The 21,280-nt window shown below is 36.9% G+C and overlaps 1 protein-coding gene across 1 annotated transcript in view; it reads right to left on the bottom strand.

The window, feature by feature from the left end:
* gna11b (guanine nucleotide binding protein (G protein), alpha 11b (Gq class)) overlaps positions 1–21,280 on the bottom strand; it is a 55,568-nt gene that overhangs the window by 8,910 nt on the left and 25,378 nt on the right. Inside the window, exons 2-3 of the mRNA XM_079876844.1 lie at positions 10,232–10,416; positions 5,482–5,636 (exon numbers count right to left, since the gene is read on the bottom strand). Of these exons, the coding sequence (XP_079732970.1) occupies positions 5,482–5,636; positions 10,232–10,416 (340 nt within the window). The remainder of the gene's footprint in view (positions 1–5,481; positions 5,637–10,231; positions 10,417–21,280) is intronic.

The raw sequence follows: 21,280 nt of genomic DNA on the forward strand, positions 1-21,280 counted from the left end.
TTGACTTGGCTCGACTTAAAGGCTGTCGCCATTGTCTGCAGCGTTGTGGTCTATTCTCAGCCTTGATAATATGTAGCACTTTACTCTTTAAATCGCATAAAGCCCAGAACACACCGAGCCGACATCAAAGAACTAGAGACGATAAAAGTTGACTGTGTTGTCGCCTCTTGTTGGCTGCGTCTCGGACAAAAAGCTGCGCTTGAACACACCGAAAGGACTAAAGGCGACTGTCAACTAGCATGTGTGTTCTGCGCAGTAAACATCTGTTTATATCGGCAGGCATCAATAGTCTATTTTCGTCATTCAAAAAGGGAAACCGAAACTAGAACTGCAGAAACAAACCGTAAAACAAAGCAGCGCTTGCTTACTATTTTGAATATCAATCACTATCAAAATATCAGAATGTAAATGTATCTCTTTTAATTCCTTTTATAACTGTTTTAATTTCCCTTGCTTTTATTTTGTGCTTATTTTCTATGCAAAGCACTTTGAATTGCCATAGTGTGATATTTTAATTCCTTTCTATGTAAAGCATTTTGAATTGCCATAGTGTATGAAATGTGCTATATAAATAAACTTGCCTTGCCTTGCCAAATGAGATGTAGCCATCTGCATCCCGTTTTACCAATTAAACTACAATGTACTTGTTTTGAAAAATACAGGCCCTTTCCAAAAAATTAGAATATCATGGAAAAGTTTATTTATTTCCATAATTCCATTCAAAACGTTAAACTTCCATAGATTATAGATTCAGGGCCCACAACTTAAACGATTTCAAGTATTTAGTTGTTTATTTGTACATAATTTGGGCTTCCAGCTCATAAAACCCACGAAAACAGGATTTCAAAAAATTAGAATATTACATGAACTCACACAGTAATTACACAGTGATACCATGGTCATTGAACCAGGTTTTGGTTCTTTTGGCAGTGTGGACAGGTGCAAATCCTGCTGGAAAATGAAGTCAGCATCTCCATAAAGCTTGTCTGCTGAAGGAAGCATGAAGTGCTCTGGAAATGTCCTGGTGGACGGCTGCGTTGAGTGGACAGCACAGTGGACCAACACCAGCCGATGACATGGCTCCCCAAACCAACACAGACTGTGGAAACTTCACACTGGACTTCAAGCATCTTGGATTGTGTGCCTCTCCATTCTTCCTCCAGACTCTGGGACCTTGGTTTCCAAATGAGATGCAAAATTTGCTCTCATCAGAAAAGAGGACTTTGGTCCACTGTGCTTTATTAAATCCAGAGTCAACGCAGCCGTCTACCAGGACATTTTCAGAGCACTTCATGCTTCCCTCATTCTCCAGCAGGATTTGCACCTGCCCACACTGCCAAAAGAACCAAAACCTGGTTCAATGACCATGGTATCACTGTGTAATTACTGTGTGATTTCATGTAATATTCTAATTTTTTGAAATCCTGTTTTCGTGGGTTTTATGAGCTGGAAGCCCAAATTAATATGTACAACTAAATACTTGAAATCGTTTAAGTTGTGGGCCCTGAATCTATAATCTATGGAAGTTTAACGTTTTGAATGGAATTATGGGAATAAATAAACTTTTCCATGATATTCTAATTTTTTGGAAAGGGTCTGTAATTGAACTATTAAAGATGATATCAACAGAACTGAAGAAATAAACTATTGAAACTATCAAATCAATGATCAAACATGCTTTCGTAGAACAGGTCTGATTCATTTGTGTGAACTGGTTCATTAAAAAAAAAGATCCACTGATTAATTTTGATTCCTTTGCATTTTGAAGCAAAATATTTAGTAAAACGCTGTAGTTTGTCACGGTTGACGACTCAGAACAAGATCAGAAACGTATTGAAATATTATATAAACGAGTATGTTTCTAGTTTTGTGTAAATACCACATAGTTCTACTGTACTGATGTGACCTGTATTACCCCAACAAACCAGCAGGGGGTGTGATTCACATGATGCCAACGACTCCAAGCTTCATACATTTGTGTGTATTAATGTGGTGAAATATGCACTGCCTCCTTATTTTATTGGGCCAGTAAAAGAAATAGGACAAGACTGACTGCCGCCAAACTGTTCAATTAGATCATCAGAGAGACACGGACACAAACCCATTCAGAAAAAGGACCACGAAACACTGAAGCACGTTCTTTGAGAGATTACTTGATTTGTGTGTGTTGTACAAGCTGGAAGACATGTTATTTCTAAGTACAAATTGATTTGTTCCCCTTCTTTTTCCAGATTTAATAACATCTTGGATATTGGCTAGCATTAAAGAAATAGTTCACCCAAAAATGGCAATCCATTTTTACTTCAACTATCGGTTGTTTCTTTCTTTTACGGAACAACTGAGGAGAATTTTTTTCTTTCGAAACTGTATTGGTCATTTTTCCACACAATTACAATGAATAGGAATGCAGGTTTTCAAGCTCTAAACAGGACACACCATAAAAGTTGTCCATGTGACTCGTGTGCTGTATTGTAAATCTTCTGAAGTCACATGATTGCTTTGCTTTGTGGGAGTTATTTACTAAAAAATCATTCTCATTCATCGGAGTTCATGAGCAATAGCGATGCAAGGAAGTATAATTCAAACTGACCTTTTAAATCAAATCTTTTCACAGAATCAGTTGATTTAGCTCACAAAATCAGTCTGAATCACCGGTTGATGAATCAGACAGATTCTCATAGATTCAGTGATCAGTTCAAGATCATCAGTGATTAAAGATTTCCCCACATAAGAGTTTATGTCCTGAATGATGACAGATTTCCAGATGAACAAACATTTCTCAATGGAATAACATGCACCAATGATCATTTACAATATGACCAGGAATGTGTTAAGAAAGTATGTTGACTTTTTTTTTTAATTGTTAGGGGATTTGACATGGTTTAAACACAAACATGACTATGAATAATTAGGGCTGTCACTTTTGTGAAAAAATCTTGTTCGATTTTTGAGACTTAAAGGAGAACTCCGGTCAGTTTTAACATTGAGCTAATTTTTTTGTACATTTGGAGTGCTGTCAGTACAGAGAACAAGGACAAAAATCGGTGTTGCCTACACCGTGTTATCCTCTTTTTAAAATTTGCACCCTGTTGACTTCAATGGGGCAAGTTTTAAACCTGCTTTTAGCCTCTTAACATCCTTGATGTGTCATTACAAGTGCACAGGTCATGTGAGTGATTCCTTCGGAGTGAACACGGGTGAATCTGACTGCAGTAGATGTGAAAGATATGAATAAAAATGATGTTATTTAAGCCAGCGCACATACCTGTATTTACATCCTGTTTTCGGTTGAAGTCCACAGTAGTCGATTGTCGAGTTCGGGCGCATGATCGTACGTACTAAACCTATGCGCGTGAACTCGACAATCGACTACTGTGGACTTCGACCGAAAACAGGATGTAAATACAGGTATGAGCGCTGGCTGAATAAACATAATTTTTATTCATATCTTTCACATCTACTGCAGTCAGATTCACCCGTGTTCACTCAGAAGGAATCACTCACATGACCTGTGCACTTGCAATGACACATCAAGGATGTTAAGAGGCTAAAAGCAGGTTTAAAACTTGCCCCATTGAAGTCAACAGGGTGCAAATTTTAAAAAGAGGATAACACGGTGTAGGCAACACCGATTTTTGTCGTTGTTCTCTGTACTGACAGCACTCCAAATGTACAAAAAAATGAGCTCAATGTTAAAATTGACCGGAGTTCTCCTTTAAGTGTTCATTGAATCGATTTTCCATGTCTAAAGACGTTTCCATTTTAAACGCCAAATATAGGCAAATCCACGGACAACTAACAGGCATTAGGACGAACGTAAAGAGGGCGCTTGAGCACAATTCAGCAATATTTCTGATGATTTATTGGGGTGAAGTTTCGTGCACAATGACAAATATTTGAGCACAATTCAGCAATATTTGAGCACAAATATTTGAGCACAATTCAGCAATATTTGAGCACAATTCAGCAATATTTGAGCACAATTCAGCAATATTTCTGATGATTTATTGGGGTGAAGTTTCGTGCACAATGACAAACAGGAGTGCAACATTCTCGAACAACAATAAGCAGAGTGGACTGCCATTACATCAATGAAAAACATCACTGCAGTCTTCAACATGTCTGTGTTTCCGATTAGAAATGTCAAACAAATTTCGCCTACGTAGGCGATTGTAGACCGTAGCCTGAATCTGTATCTGTATGCATGAGACTGTCTGAATACCGGCAGAATTCACATTTTTGTATTAAAAAGAGACACATTATGCAGAAGTATAATTTGCCGTTCGCTGCGAGCGTATCGTGACGAGCTGGACGTGCCCTGAGAGAAGGCCGTTAAAATCGATTCCCTATTTTCGTTTGTGAAACTTGTGTTGGTTGGTCCGATCGATTGTGCAATCGATTTTCGAACGTAAAGTGACAGCCCTATGAATAATCATACTGTATTCAATACAGAGATGATACTAGGGCTGTAGTACTCGAGTCCGGTCTTGGACTCGAGACCGGTTTTCTATGGTCTCGGACTCGCTGGTATTCGGACTCGGACTTGTCTCGGTCTCGGCCAATGGTCTTGCCAAATATGGGTTTTGGTCTCGACCGAGTTCAGGTGTCTTTATTATGTTCCCAGTAATCACACATATGTCGCCGCGATATTAAAACAAAATATCAAAATATATGACTCACAAACGGCTCTTTAAAAATTAAATGTTTAAATAAACTCGCTGAAAGTCCACCGCTAGTGCAACGTGAATATTCACATTTTTAATAGTCCATAACACCCCGAAAACTAGGCTGCTTGCCTTGCACATCTAATTAATGGGCAAAGTTTTCCGACTTTTTTTCTTACCTTTCTTTCTTTGCCTATTCCACGAGTGGTAGGCTCCAATGACTGGCTGTTTTAAAATATAGCTAATATCGAAACAAAATAACCCAGCTCATAAACTTGCAGGTTTGCTTAGTGGCAAACTTTTTTCATTTGATTGCTTCAGCCGCCACCCGCCCGAATTAAATTAAAATATTATTTTTCGTCAAGTCATCCGCCCTATCCGCGGTTTATCCGCATCTCTTGTGTGTGTGTGTGTGTGTGTGTGTGTGTCTGTGAGTTGGCTCGGCCCTCCCTCATGCAGTTTAATTGGTTGACATCGCGTGTATGATTGACAGGAACAGAATGTAAGGCTGATCAGACAGTCGAAACGAATGTGTGTGCTCCTTTAGGCCTATATAATTATTTTTATTTTTTTGTTGTTCTTTGAATTAGTCAATTATTTTAAATAAAATAAAAATTATTCATTATTTCATTATTACATAATGATTTAATTTCTATAGGCTAGCCTATATTTTTTTAGCAGACTTTTTTTTCCTGTCCTGGACTCGGTCTTGACTCGGACTCGAACCTCTTTGGACTCGGTCTTGACTTGGACTCGACTAGTCCTGGTCTTGGACTCGACAAAGGTGGTCTTGACTACAACCCTAGATGATACTCACTATTTGGTGGAGTCTGACAGCTGGTACTCTCGGCGTCTGTCGTAGGCCTCTTGAATGCCTGGATCTGACCAGAGCATCTTTATGGCATTAATGTAGGGGTGGTCAAATGACATCACCTTCTCAATGTCCACCTCCTTCACCAGCATAGCGTTCGCCTGCGGTCCAAACAGATCAAAAGTGTAAGACAAAAACAATGGAAGAAAATATAGATAATCAACAGCAATGCAATAGGGCAGTTGACATTCCATGTGAAAATGAAGTGCACTTAATTGTACTGAAAGTGCACTTCAAATATTAGAAGTATATTTAAAAATAAAAATTAAAACGTACTTGAAGATTATAGAATATTAATGAAATAAAAGGCCAATTAAGTGTACTTAAAATGTACACGTTCATGACTGTTTCTCAACTTTTAAAAAGTGCACTTTGTAATAATGTCAAATTAAAAGATTTATTTTAAAGTGCATTTTAAATCATTGTTTAAATCCATAATCCTTTTGTCATACACACTTATTTTGATGTGTTGACTAATATTAAAGCACATGTTAAGTAGATGATAATTTTAACTGTAGTGTGTTACTTCAAATAACATTTGAATTTAATATATTTTCAAAGTACTAAACTGCAACTTCATATATTTAAATACATGACATAGAAGTTTTACCATACAGTTTAACCATATTTCAAAGACAACAGAAGTAATTATGAAATGCAGGGCTCCAGACTGTGACCAAATGTTTGCATTTTGCGACCTTTTTTCTTCAAAGTTACTTTGCAAGTAAATTTTGTTGGAGGTCGCACTGCCATCATCACGTTGCCCAACTGATAAGAGCTGCCATTTCTGTTGCATATGAAAAACAGCAAACGAAACGAAAGCAGAACAAAACCTTCTCTTTGAGCTGCGCTGAGAGTTTATTATCTCGGACCAATATTAGACAGCGCGGCACGAGTTCGATCACGCGACACCGTTACTACACAGCGCCAGGAGATCAAGTGAGAAAGCGTTTGAATTCGCTGGAAAATCACATTATGAAATAAAAGTTTTTCTCTAATTCACGTTGGCTACAATTATTGGTGCCCCTAGAAATTTTAATGAGTAAAAGATATCTGACGCATATTTCCCTTTATATTTACAATTTTCAGCACACCAGGGTGACTAGGAACATGCAATTTCCGGCCATGACTTAAATATGAGGAAACACAAAGGCTAAATTCCCTTAATCATCCATCACAATGAGTAAAACCAAAGAATATTGTTCTGATGTGCAGCAAAAGATTGTTGAGCTTCACAAAATAGAAAGTGGCTGTAAGAAAATTTCCCATTTCCACCATCAGGGCAATAATTAAGAAGATGTTACAAAATTGCCTGAAAGAGAACGTGTGTCTTGATTGTCTTAGCGAGGAGACATCTTTAATGTTGTGGGCCGGTTTTTCTGCTGGAGGTCCTGGACATCTTCACACATACATGGATTCTATCAAATACCAACATACCAACAAAACAAAAAACAACCACACATAAAGCTTCTGCCATGGCCCCCCAGTTCCTCGACCTGAACCCTTTAGAAAACTGAAGAGGAGAGTGTATCAACATGGATCTGGGAAACTGAAGGATCTGGAGAGGTTCTGTATGGAGGAATGATCTCTGATCTCTTGTCAGGTGTTCTCCAAACTCATCCGGCATTATAGGAGAAAACTCTTATCTTGGCAAAAGATTGCAAAAAGTATTAATTGTGGCCAACGTGTATTAGAGAAATTTTTTTATTTCATAATGGGATTTCTCCCCCGTTGTACTTCAATGAAAGGTTAGATTTTTGTGATTTTTTTTAATAAAAGGTCAATAGGATAAACACTGCAGATTTATTTTCACAGGGTGCCATATTTACCAAGGGTGCCAATAATTCTGACTAGGACTGTATATTCTTTTAAAGTATATTATTTTCATAATAATAAGTACTCTTTTTAAAAGCATGTACTTCTTTTACTCAAGGGCTGAAATGCCACAGAAGTCTGACGTGTGCAATACTCCTATAAAAACCTATTTTAAACATGCTCTAATGTTTCTGTAATTATTATAGATAGATCTTCTATTATGCATGACGTCTTATTAATAGTAAGACCACATGGAATATTTGTCGTTTTTTATTTATTTTATTTGCCACACTAAAGCACATTTTAAGAGAATGACAAAAAAATATGAATGGTGAAAAACCAATTCATGGTTGAAATAAGTGGTTAAAAGCAAAAGGTGACCAGTTACAGCAGCTAAAAAATAAACTTCCTCATACATCAGGGTTCGTACACCTTTTCCAAGGTCAAATTCAAGCACTTTCAAGGTCCATTTTAAAGCTTTTTCCAGCACCTTACACCACCGTAAATTACATACCAATGCATAGTCAAAATTATAATTTAGTGTTTTTATCACATTAAAAGAGATAATGCTATAAACAGCCAAAATTGTGTTTCGTAATAGCAGAAGGATCAGATATTTAAGTTTTATTTTTCAAAATGTTTCACTAAGTAGATAATGCCTATGAATAATACTTTTCATTATATTAATGTCCAAATATTGCTTCCCAGATAATGTGATTTTCAGGCTGTAAAACTGAAGTAATTTCAAGGGCTGAAAATATGAAGACATAGGATTTGAACAGAAATATTTTACAGGCCTTGGTTTTGGGACACATTCTTGATATAGACAAGGTTTGAACAAAATCTGAGACAGTGCAATAACAACCTGTAATTCCATTTGAACCCAGAAGACTCTGACAGTGCACAGGCACCTGCCTGATAAATAGCCTATATTAATTGAAAGAAAAAAAAAATGATTTCATTGCCAAGACATATATGTATGACACTCCATCTGACACAATTTCTGTTCAGCAATCAATGATTGTTGTTATGCACTGGGCTGACGTTTGCAGGTTTTAAGTTGCGGGTAGTTAACGTTACAGTTATGGTGCTGTAACTTTGGCTATGTTCACTGCATATTCCACAAATGAACGTGCCATTACGGACATGCAATACTAACATTACATTATCACACCAAGTACTCTCAGTCACTAATGGCCCTTTCAGACAGGATGCGGAATGCGCTGCGCTATGAAACCCATTTATTTCAATGGCTTGCGCCATTATTATTCAGTCAGATAGGTATTTGTTGTGAAAGAAATACAGTTACAACTTCAAGCATTTTATCCAAAATGTAAGCACTTTTCAAACCTTGAAAACACAACATCAAAATTCAAGCATTTTCAAGGATTTCAAGCACCCGTACAAACCCTGATACATACATATACATTTGAACCTAAAATCTTTTTAATGAAAAAGGTTGAAGGTGCTGTTTTTATATTTTCACAAAACTTTTTGCAATTGCATTTGGTGATACTAGTGGAGCATAAAATACACACTTCACCTTTTTGCCTATTTCTGTTAATTTACACCCATTAAAAAAAATCAGTAGATTAACATTATTTCACATTTGAACTGCTGATTATATGAAAATTGCAACACTCTATTTGAGTACAGTAATTCTGGAAATTAAAATGTTGCCCCAGTCAAATAAATGTAAAAATAATATTCTGAATCAAATTGTATTAAATGGTGTATTTTACACAAAAATATTTTCAGCTAGAAACTTTTTATGCGTTTTGGCTGTTCATTTACATGACAATGGTGTTTTGGGGGTCTGAAAACACAAACTTTTGAAAACGGGTTTCAAATTTCACATTTATGAAAACAATACCGTTATCGTCTCTGTGTAAACTACAAAAACACAAATTTATGTAAATGGTGGCATCATGCGCATGCGTATTACGTGTTCAGTCTATAGGCACGTAGTGTTTCTTTACAAAGTGACATTGCCAACTACTGGCCAGGCAGCAGAATACAGCGTTTTTAAAGGGATAGTTCACTTTGAAATTAAATTTTGGTATGTTTTAGCTTACCTGAAGGGCATCCAAGATGTAGGTGTCTTTTTCCGCAGTAGTTTCAATTTTGATATTTTTAGGTCAAACCGTTCTTGTCTGTCAGTCATATAATGCAGGTCTGTGGTCACTGTCTCAAAGAGCATGCACAGAGTCCAAATTAAACAATTCCCCATCGTCCAAATTAAACAATTCCCCATCGTCCAAATTAAACAATTCCCCATCGTCCAAATTAAACAATTCCCCATCGTAAGTACACATTGATGGCCTAAGACACGAAACGAGCGGTTTGTGAGAGAAAACGAACAGTATTTATATCGTTTTTTAACTCTTATACACAGCCACGTCCAAGTGATCTGAGGGCGCTCGCGCATCCTGGTGTGTGACGTGTACGCAGACTGGTGCATAGAAATATACACTAGAATAGATGCCCTTGAGGTAAGCTAAAACATACCAAAATTTAATTTCAAAGTGAACTATCCCTTTAATCATTTTCAAACGGGATCGTTTTGACAATGTCGTCTGTACGTGAAAAATGCAACAACAAAAAAACGCTGTCATGTAAACGTACCCTTATACTACCACATGAACCCTGAAGTTTCTTCTCCCCAATGGCTGGATATGAAAATAAATATTTTTTATTTTCAAAATCAAAAGAAAGAAACAAGAAATTTTATTCTGCATAAAGAATTTGGCAGGAAATGTATAATGCAAAAAAGGCTTTAAAAAAAAAGTCTTGATTCAGGGGTGAAACATGACCTAGATGTTTTAATCAGATTAACCCACAAATGCTTTAAAATGGTCTGAAAATACTCAACGATTCTAACCTTGTTCTGCTCGTACTTGTAGCCGATTTTCAGGTTCTCGGTGGCGCGGATCATGGCCTGCATGGAGGTGAAGATGTTCTGGTACACCAGCTTGGTGAAGCCACGTTTGTCCTCGTCTGTGTATCCAGTGCCATGGATGATACGCATCTGTTTGATGAACGTACTCTTGCCACTCTCACCCGTGCCTAGAGCAGAGAGAAGGGTCAGAGGTCAGGTTTATGTTGAAAGACTAGATAAAGACCACAGGTACGGCATCCTTCATTCATGATCATCCGTTCAGATGGTTTGGTCACAATCTGGCAGCACATCAGGACACTTAATTGTTCAAGTGAGAAAAAAAAAAAAAGTCAATGAGAGCAAATATGTACCTTTGCCATGTTGGCTGCTGCTCCTTACAATAACATCAGTCTATTTTAGAAAAAATAACTGCACGACTCACATTAATGTAATTTATTTTGCCCGTTTAATTGTCCTTTAATTTATATATATTTGTATTTAATATATATACACTGAACAAAATTATAAACGCCAGATACTAACTGGTTTTCAGACCAGAAACTGCACATTTTAGAGTGGCCTTTTATTGTGGCCAGCCTAAGACACACCTGTGCAATAATCACACTGTCTAATCAGCATCTTGATATGCCACACCTGTGAGGTGGATGGATTATCTCGGCAAAGGAGAAGTGCTCACTAACACAGATTTAGACAGATTTGTGAACAATATTTGAGAGAAATAGGCCTTTTGTGTACATAGAAAAAGTCTTAGATCTTTGAGTTCAGCTCATGAAAAATGGTGGAAAAAACAAAAGTGTTTCCTGCATTTCACCATGAACCAACATTACAATATATGCACATGTTGTTAAATTATTGAAATGCTCATGGGGTATTTTACATCTAAGGAATTTGACTAACAAAAACGTTTGGGAGCCTCTAGGTTTCATTAATGCAATGTGTTTTAATCTAAAAAATCTAAAAAATAAAATAAATCTCAACAATGTTGAATGCCTGTGAAGCCCAGTGTACAGTCTGAACTTCAAAAGGGTTGGTATGATCTGTCACACATGTGAACTCGCCCACACACACAGACCCTCATACTCAGACAGAGATTAAAGTCAACATGGAATGACACACACACACTTTAATTCTGCAACATTTCCAAATGAAACAGGGTATTCAATGAGAAAAAGGGAGCTTCTTTTAAAGGAAGTCCCTTAAAATAGCATGCATTAATTAAACGACCTGGAACACAAAGGAAGATATTTTGAAGAATGTTTGTAACCAAAGTATTTTGTATTATGTTTCCCCGATACTACGGAAGTCAATGGTGGCCCACAACTGTTTGGTTACAAACTTTCTTTAAAATATATGTTCCTTTGTGTTCAGCAGAACAAAGAAACTCATACAGGTTTGGAACAACATGAGGGTGAGTAAATTATGACAGAATTTTCATTTTTGGGTGAACTATCCCTTTAAGAGTGTAAAGCATCATCGCTCAAACTGTAGCCACAGTAGAAGGAGGAGAAAACTTTGTGTAGGTTTTGGTTGGAAAACCACAAACCTATTGAGAGACACTGACAATACCAAAAGATACAGTTTTTTTGTTTCTGTTGTCCCCACTCGCCTCGAACAACAAACCTCTCAAACAAAACGTCACCCCTGGCTTCCTCTCTTTTACACACAGTTAAAAGCTCTTTCTCCTTCCCTGTCTCTCGTTACGTAACACTCCTGTTCTGCTTCTCGGTTCAGCTGAGTGAGGATTTCAAATGAAGGCCGCTTTTTCAGAATGAGAAAAATCCTTCATCCCCTCTGTGACTGACAGAAGTGAACCGATCAGCGAAGGGGCACGAGCATATCTGCACAAATAAAGCCAAATCCTACTCAGTTTTTGAAAAATTGTTGAGAGTTGAAAAATTGTCAACTCTACATGCAGCACAAAATCTACCGCACACTTTCATTGTCCATAAGGTGTTACAATATCATAATACAAAAATGCAACAATATGCAGAGCCGGCTCTCCCTATAAGCGAACTAAGCGGCTGCTTAGGGCCCCGCCGCCACTAGGGGGCCCCCTAACTACAGATGGTACTCGCCGGTGTCGCCGCGGTTTAACAGTCAACCAACCGTGTAAAATCGTTTTCTTCCCTGGACTTGGAAATTTGACCGCAAAAATGAAATCGGGTGCAGAAAAAAGGAGAAAAAAAACCCATTATAGCAGAGCTACTACTCTAACAAAATCCACATTTTAAGAAGTTTTTACTGTATAATTATTTTTGCATGAATTTTTGAACTTGGCACATTACACAATGCACAAAGAGCTGCCTATTGCATTTTCTGCACAATTCGCGGCGCTGTTTTTCGGCAGCTTCGGAGGGTGCGTTAAATTGGACATTATCCCATTATAGCAGAGCTACTACTCTAACGAAATCCAAATTTTAATAAGTTTTTACTGTATAATTATTTTTGCATTCATTTTTGAACTTGGCACATTACACAATGCACAAAGAGCTGCCTATTGCATTTTCTGCACAATTCGCGGCGCTGTTTCTCGGCAACCAGACGGTGCGTTAAAGTGGACATTATCCCATTATAGTAGAGGCACTTCAACGAAATCCACATTTTAAGCAGTTTTAACTGTAGAATTATTTTTGTATGAACTACATGTAATGTGCAACAATGACTCTGTAAAATGTAAAAAGTGTTACCTAGAGTTTTTATTAGATTTATGTAGCCTATATATTTTATAACTAAACATTTTATATACACATTTGGCTAATGATTGTTCGCTGAAGTAGTGTTTTTGTAGTTGGAATATATATAAAAATAAATACCACCTCAAACTAGAATATTTTGCAGAATTTTTAATCTCTTTGATACATCAATATAGAAGAATATGTTTAAATCACTTTAGAAGGAAGCAAAGAAATTAGCCTACTGGTCCAACTTCTCCCTCTTTTTAAAGTGTGGAAAAGGGAAAAGAAGTTAAAAAATCGAGACTCCAGCAACACCTGTATTAGGCCTATATGCAACAACTTTATTGAAGATTTTTTAATACTAAAGGTTTAAATCTGTAATCTTTACTTTTACTGTTTCAGTGAGTGTACTTCAATAAGCAGTAAAGTAATTGTGGGCAATCATGTTAAACGAGTTACAGATGAAATGTGTAAGGGTTAGATTGTATACAGGCAATACTCCATTATTCACTGCAAGGCAGGGCCCCAAAATTATCCTGCTTAGGGCCCCCAGATTTACAAAGCCGGCCCTGAATATGTATCGTGGATAGTTCACCCAAAAATTCAAGCTTTCAGAGTTTTAGTGTCAGTACTACATTAAACGGTTGAATATAATGTATAATAATACAATGGGGGAATATTTGTGGGTCCTGATAATGCCAAATGTCTGATGTTACCAGTAAAAAGTGGCCCACATTATTTTAAAGTAGTCAGTGACAGAGTGCAAGCATATTTGTCTAAAATAATTGTCCTGTACATTGGGTTATCAGCACCAAGTCCAAGCCTATTCATTTCCACCCACAATGTAATATCAAATTGAGCATTCTAATCAACAGTCAATTTTTTATTAACCTTTTAACATACGTGTTGGAGTATCGCAATAATATCGTATCGTGAGTTCAGTATCGTGATCGACGCATCGAATTGTGACATGAGGGTATCGTGTTACACCCCTACCATCAGGTTTATACTTTATACACTATAACTGCATTTACTGTGCAGGGTCAACATATTACAAGCTGACATTTTCTTGGTCTAATATTTGTTACTTTTAGTAAAAATAAATAAATAAATAAATAAAAACCTTATATGAACAATATTTTAAATATATTTTAAGATTTTTTTCTAATAAGCCTCTGGAATTTATATGGCATTGAGAAAGGGGCTTGTATTGACAAATTATACTATAAAACAGTCAAGCCTAATATTAGGGGTGCAACGGATCGTAGTTGATCCCTGATCCATACGGACAAGACCCACGGTTCGGCACGCATGTGATTTGCGGATTAATTGCAAAGTTTAATCATCTTAGAGTGAATGTTTATCATTTGCAAGTGTTTTGTCTGGGCCAATTTACACATTCAAGCAATTTTAAACCATTCAAGCGCAAGAAGAGGCCAAAGAGAATTGATTTCGTGTCTCCTTGCGCTTGAACAGACACATACACACAAAATTATGTCAAAATACCCATCTTGGCAAGTATTCTCGTAAACACAGTCGATGTCTTAAGTGTATATAAACAGTTCAGAAAGAAATCAGATGTGTATCATTATACTGGATCCGTGCACTCGCTCTTAAAGTGACAGCAGCCTATAAATACTTGCTGCAGTCCAAGTCATTAATGTTAATCAAACAACAAAACAAAGATTAAAATATATTTAATTTATACAGTAACACTATAATGTTTTTATACATTTAGTGATTAAATTTCTACATTTGAATACTACTGTTAGACTATACTTTATTAGTAACTTTGTATTATTTGTAATATTGTATCTATGCTTGTAATTAGTGTATTTGTGACTGTTCACTTGTCTTTAATAATGTTTGAACTTTATTAGTTAGGCTAGTAGTTTTTGCTGTGGTATCAAAGTACTTAAAGTGTAAGTAATTAATGGAAAGCAAAGTTACATTTGCCCCTGTCCCATTTTTTATTTTTTTTTGTGGCTGATCTGAAAAATGACGATCCAAAAATAATAATAAAAACGTAATATGATTCGAACCGTAAGATGATTTGTGAGTTTTGTGATCCACTGCACCACTACCCAATATACATTCAAATTTAATAATAGTATTAAAATATTTTAATTAAATTATATAATATACTTTATTTAATTAATATAATCAATTTAATTATAATTATAACAAAGATATTTTGATTTTGATTAAATGGTGCCATTAAATTAAATAGCACAATGCCATTAACATTAGACTATTTGTGTAATATTTGGCAACTAAAAATCATAGATTGCCGCATGTGTCAAAAAATATGCATTTGCAGTGTAAACGCAGCCAAATGACATTTCTACAATGGCGTATTTAAAAAAACTACAAATACAAAAATGTTGTTTGATAAAAGCAAACATAATAGTGCAGTTAATCTGCACTTCACACACACACATACAAGTCACATTTAACCTTCTCTCTGCAGATATTACAAGTACCAAATAAAAAAACTATAGAAATAAAGCTTAGGCCTACTGGTCTTTTAGAAGAAGCACAAGTAATGCTATTTTTCTCTTTTCTCTCAGTGGATTCATGCTAATGGAGATCACCATTAAACACACTGATTGTGTAGCAGGTCCAAAATGGAAACACATTAAGACGTGATGCATTAGACAACTGAAGTAGCAACACCCGAGGTTTAAACAAGAGAGAGACAGAGACCATAGAAGTCTACACTGCTTTTCCAAAGCAAAAAGAAGAGTTGGTTTTTAATGGGTCAGTGCTGATTATGTTATGACAGGGCTGGATCCCTGGAGAGTCAATGTGCTTCATATCAAACAGGTCAAACAGCGTTTGCTTCCCATGTTAAACAGATGCAAATCTAACTGCATCAAATTACAGTATCTGTGCATCATTTAAAACTCACGTGCAACCCGCAAAACATGCGTCAGGTCTAATTGTTTTATCTTTCAGCCGAGCAACATGCCACAATGTAATTGCATCTTAGAACAAAAGCAGAAAAGATGGTTTTGTTGCTCACAGACCCAGGAAACGTCCTGAACGGGATTTTCCCGATCACCAAAAAAACTAAAAACAAAACAACAACATATTTTCCAAATATAGGGATGCATTAATGCCAAGAGATACCTAGCTTATAGGATGGTCATCAACACAAAACCTAAGCTTATTTGGGCAAAAGATTTGTCTCTAATGACCCATGATTCATTTCAGGAAGCAGGGAATCTTCTAGAAATGTCTGATGTTAAAGGCACATTATGCAAGATTTGTAACAGCTTCGAAATCATTTTGATGGTAAACGAACTTGTAGTAGGTCGAATCATGCCGATAGCAAAGCGGGGCAGGGGGGGGGGGACGCCGATGGCAAAACCAGCAATACAAGTTTGAGAGGTGGCGCCCCGCCAAATCTCGCCAGAATCACGACTTGCTTCACGGCACGACGTCACATACATCAACAACATATGAAGCGGCCTCTGTGGAAGACACTAGCACGCATTTCAGACGTGAATCATGGCAGTGTCGACGAAGAAAACGAAGAAAGCGTGGTCGGAAGAGTGCAGAGACGGCTCTGCGTGAATGGTATTTACTAGGGGTGTAAATTGGACAGTTAATCACGATACGATATCGATTCTCTCAGCCAGCGATACGATATTTGCCGATACCTCAAAAAATTCTACGATACGATTACGATTCGATTCAATTCAGGGCTATATCGATCGATTAATCGATATTTAGATATTATGTGCCAAGTGTACACAGTTACGTTTATTAACTCACACTAATACATGCAAAAATATATAACATGAAAGTTTAATTAAACTCTTTGAAAATTGCACACCCTCTCCCAATTGGGACATTTGCAAGTTGTTTGTTACAAGTAAAAAAAAAAAAAAAATGATATATGAAAATGAACAAGAACGGAGTTATCTGTTTTTGCAAATGACCTCTATAACAGAAGTTTTTTTTATATATTGTGCATCTGAATATCAATCAAACTGCAGCTGGGTTGTTTTGATTAAGTAAAAATAACACAAAATACAGGTAACTTATAAAATTAAAGTTCATTGAAAGTATTTTTTATATATATATTTTTGTGGCAAAAGCAGATAACTCCACATTTCATGTTTCAGAGTTAAACAAAGCCAAGTAATTGCTATGATACATAATAAAACACTTGGTTAATCTTCTCAGCTGACAGACGCCTGTCAAACTTTGTTGTTGTGATTAACGTACACGCAATACAGAGAGCTTTTCCCTCACCACTAACGTGCTGTTTTAGCAAGATTCCGTGAGAAAGTTTCAGCTTTTATTTTCCTTTTAAGCCCCGAAGAAGATATCACGGGTTCATCAAGTTCGCTGAAATCCATCCTCGATCACTTTTAGTCAGCTTTGACGAAACTCCTCTCAGCTAGCGCGTCTTTTCTAAGTGACAAGCAAGCAGCCTTGTCACCTGACCTGAATACTGCGCACTGATTCGCTAAAACAGACTTTTCGGGGCTTGTCGTTCCTTGACCTTGACAGTGGAAAATACCGGCTTTTGTGACAAAGGGTCCAGTCAATCTTGTCAGGCGTCTATTTCAGCGGAGAAAAGTTACGTGACGATGTGGAGTGTGTCAAAATAAAGGTACCGTATATAGATATTTTATGTGTGGTATCGATGAATCGTATAGTTAGACTCTAGGGGGCGCTGTTTGAGAAAAATGGAAACTGCATAGTGTGCCTTTAAATAGATCTCTAGTATCTAATGAGTATGTGACTCATTCTTATCTCTGAATGTGCCAGTCTTGTACAGCAAACCTAAAAGACAGAAAAATAAAAAATGTAACTTGTTTCTCTGAGACAACGATGAGATTAAATGAAGACTGAAGCAATACAGTGGGTAAAGACTGAAGGCCATTCCTAACTCTGTACACACCTTTTAACCCAAACGGACCCAGGTTCACAATGCTTTCAATGAGGTGGAAAATATTTTTTAAAGACGCACATCCGGCATTATTACACAAACTCTTCTATACCTCTATGAACTATTACTACAAAGTGAATGAAAGACTTATAACAAATATTTGCAGTGCTTTAAAGGAAAAAGAATCTGCATTCAAGGTTCAAAGTGCCAGTCATTTGGTTGCTATAGTAACAATGCTTCCCTTTTGTTTGTTTTAGTGCATTCAGTTTCCTTCAGAGAAATACTACACGCATCAGCATCTCTCCTGAATGAGCTCTTACAGTCATATAATGCAGTATAATGTGAACTTTGGCACGTCACATTTGACTTTTTTAGTCAATCAGTTGACTACCTGCCTGAAAAAAAAAAAGGTCTGTCAGAATCTCGATTTCTGGACACAGTACAAATGCGTATTAGTGCTGGTTGAAAATCTGTGTGTTTTTACATTTGGACCCTGATCTCATACCAAGCCACTAAATGCAGACAATGTTAATGTCTGTGTAAAATATTACAAGCCAGTAGTAGGTAATATAGCCTTCTCTACAACAACATGACATGTGCCGTTCTACACTGGTGCATTTTGCAGCACTGCATTCACTCTTGTTGTTGGTAATTCCTGAATGTGCACAATCAGTTTTTGTTTTTTTTGATATTGCATTAATAAAGAAGCCAGAATAAACAAACTTGTGAGGAATAGAAGTACAGACTCTTCAATAGGTTGAATAACATTGAAAATATATATTTCCAAATCTCCACCAGACAAAAAAAGACGAAACAAGGACTTGTTGCCCTTTGATGATCAGGGTTGAGCTCCATTCAGAAATGAATATAAAATGTCTTAAATTCCAATTCAGTTCTGGAAATCAGGCAGAATGATACGATAGGCAGAAAGATACAACGCTAGATAGAAAAATAGGCAGAATGATAGGCAGAACGATATAACGCTTGACAGAACAATACAACGATATGCAGAATGATACAAAGATAGACAGAACGATACAACGATAGGCAGAACTATACAACGATAGACAGAACGATACAACGATAGACAGAACGATACAACGATAGGCAGAACGATACAACGATAGGCAGAACGATACAACGATCGGCAGAACAAACGATACAATGATAGACAGAACGATACAACGATAGACAGAACAATACAAAGATAGGCAGAACTATACAACGATAGACAGAACGATACAACGATAGACAGAACTATACAACGATAGACAGAACGATACAACGATAGACAGAACGATACAACGATAGACAGAACTATACAACGATAGACAGAACGATACAACGATAGACAGAACGATACAACGATCGGCAGAACGATACAACGATCGGCAGAACAAACGATACAACGATAGACAGAACAATACAAAGATAGACAGAACGATACAACGATCGGCAGAACGAACGATACAACGATAGACAGAACGATACAAAGATAGACAGAACGATACAACGATAGGCAGAACGATACAACGATAGACAGAAAGATACAACGATAGACAGAACGATACAACGATAGGCAGAACGATACAACGATAGACAGAACGATACAAAGATAGACAGAACGATACAACGATAGACAGAACGATACAACGATAGGCAGAACTATACAACGATAGACAGAACGATACAACGATAGACAGATACAACGATTTGCAGAACGATACAACGATAGACAGAACGATACAACGATAGACAGAAGATACAAAGATAGACAGAACGATACAACGATAGACAGAACGATACAACGATAGGCAGAACTATACAACGATAGACAGAACGATACAACGATAGACAGATACAACGATTTGCAGAACGATATAACGATAGGCAGAACGATACAAAGATAGACAGAACGATACAAAGATAGACAGAACGATACAATGATAGACAGAACGATACAAAGATAGACAGAACGATACAATGATAGACAGAACGATACAAAGATAGACAGAACGATACAACGATAGACAGAACGATACAACGATAGACAGAACGATACAACGATTTGCAGAACGATATAACGATAGACAGAACGATACAAAGATAGACATAACAATACAACGATTTGCAGAACGATATAACGATAGGCAGAACGATACAAAGATAGACAGAACGATACAATGATAGACAGAACGATACAAAGATAGACAGAACGATACAATGATAGACAAAACGATACAAAGATAGACAGAACGATACAACGATAGACAGAACGATACAAAGATAGACAGAACTATACAACGATAGACAGAACGATACAACGATAGGCAGATACAACGATTTGCAGAACGATACAATGATAGACAGAACGATACAATGATAGACAGAACGATACAACGATAGACAGAACAATACAACGATAGACAGATACAACGATTTGCAGAACGATATAACGATAGGCAGAACGATACAATGATAGACAGAACGATACAACGATAGACAGAACGATACAGCGATAGACAGAACGATACAACGATAGACAGAACAATACAACGATAGACAGAAAGATACGATAGACAGAACGATACAAGATAGACAGAACAATACAACGATAGACAGATACAACGATTTGCAGAACGATATAACGATAGGCAGAACGATACAATGATAGACAGAACGATACAACGATAGACAGATACAACGATTTGCAGAACGATATAACGATAGGCAGAACGATACAATGATAGACAGAACGATACAACGATAGGCAGAACTATACAACGATAGACAGAACGATACAACGATAGACAGATACAACGATTTGCAGAACGATATAACGATAGGCAGAACGATACAATGATAGACAGAACGATACAACGATAGACAGAACGATACAAAGATAGACAGAACGATACAAAGATAGACAGAACGATACAAAGATAGACAGAACTATACAACGATAGACAGAACGATACAAAGATAGACAGAACGATACAAAGATAGACAGAACGATACAAAGATAGACAGAACGATACAAAGATAGACAGAACTATACAACGATAGACAGAACGATACAAAGATAGACAGAACGATACAACGATAGGCAGAACGATACAGCGATAGGCAGATACAATGATAGACAGAACGATACAATGATAGACAGAACGATACAAGATAGACAGAACGATATAACGTTAGGCAGAACGATACAGCGATAGACAGAACGATACAACGATAGACAGAACGATACAAGATAGACAGAACGATATAACGTTAGGCAGAACGATACAGCGATAGACAGAACGATACAACGATAGACAGAACGATACAGCGATAGACAGAACGATACAATGATAGACAGAACGATACAACAATTGACAGAACGATACAGCGATAGACAGAACGATACAATGATAGACAGAACGATACAACAATTGACAGAACGAT

The sequence above is a fragment of the Squalius cephalus genome (assembly GCF_949319135.1).
Source record: "Squalius cephalus genome assembly, chromosome: 7".
NCBI lineage: Eukaryota > Metazoa > Chordata > Actinopteri > Cypriniformes > Leuciscidae > Squalius > Squalius cephalus.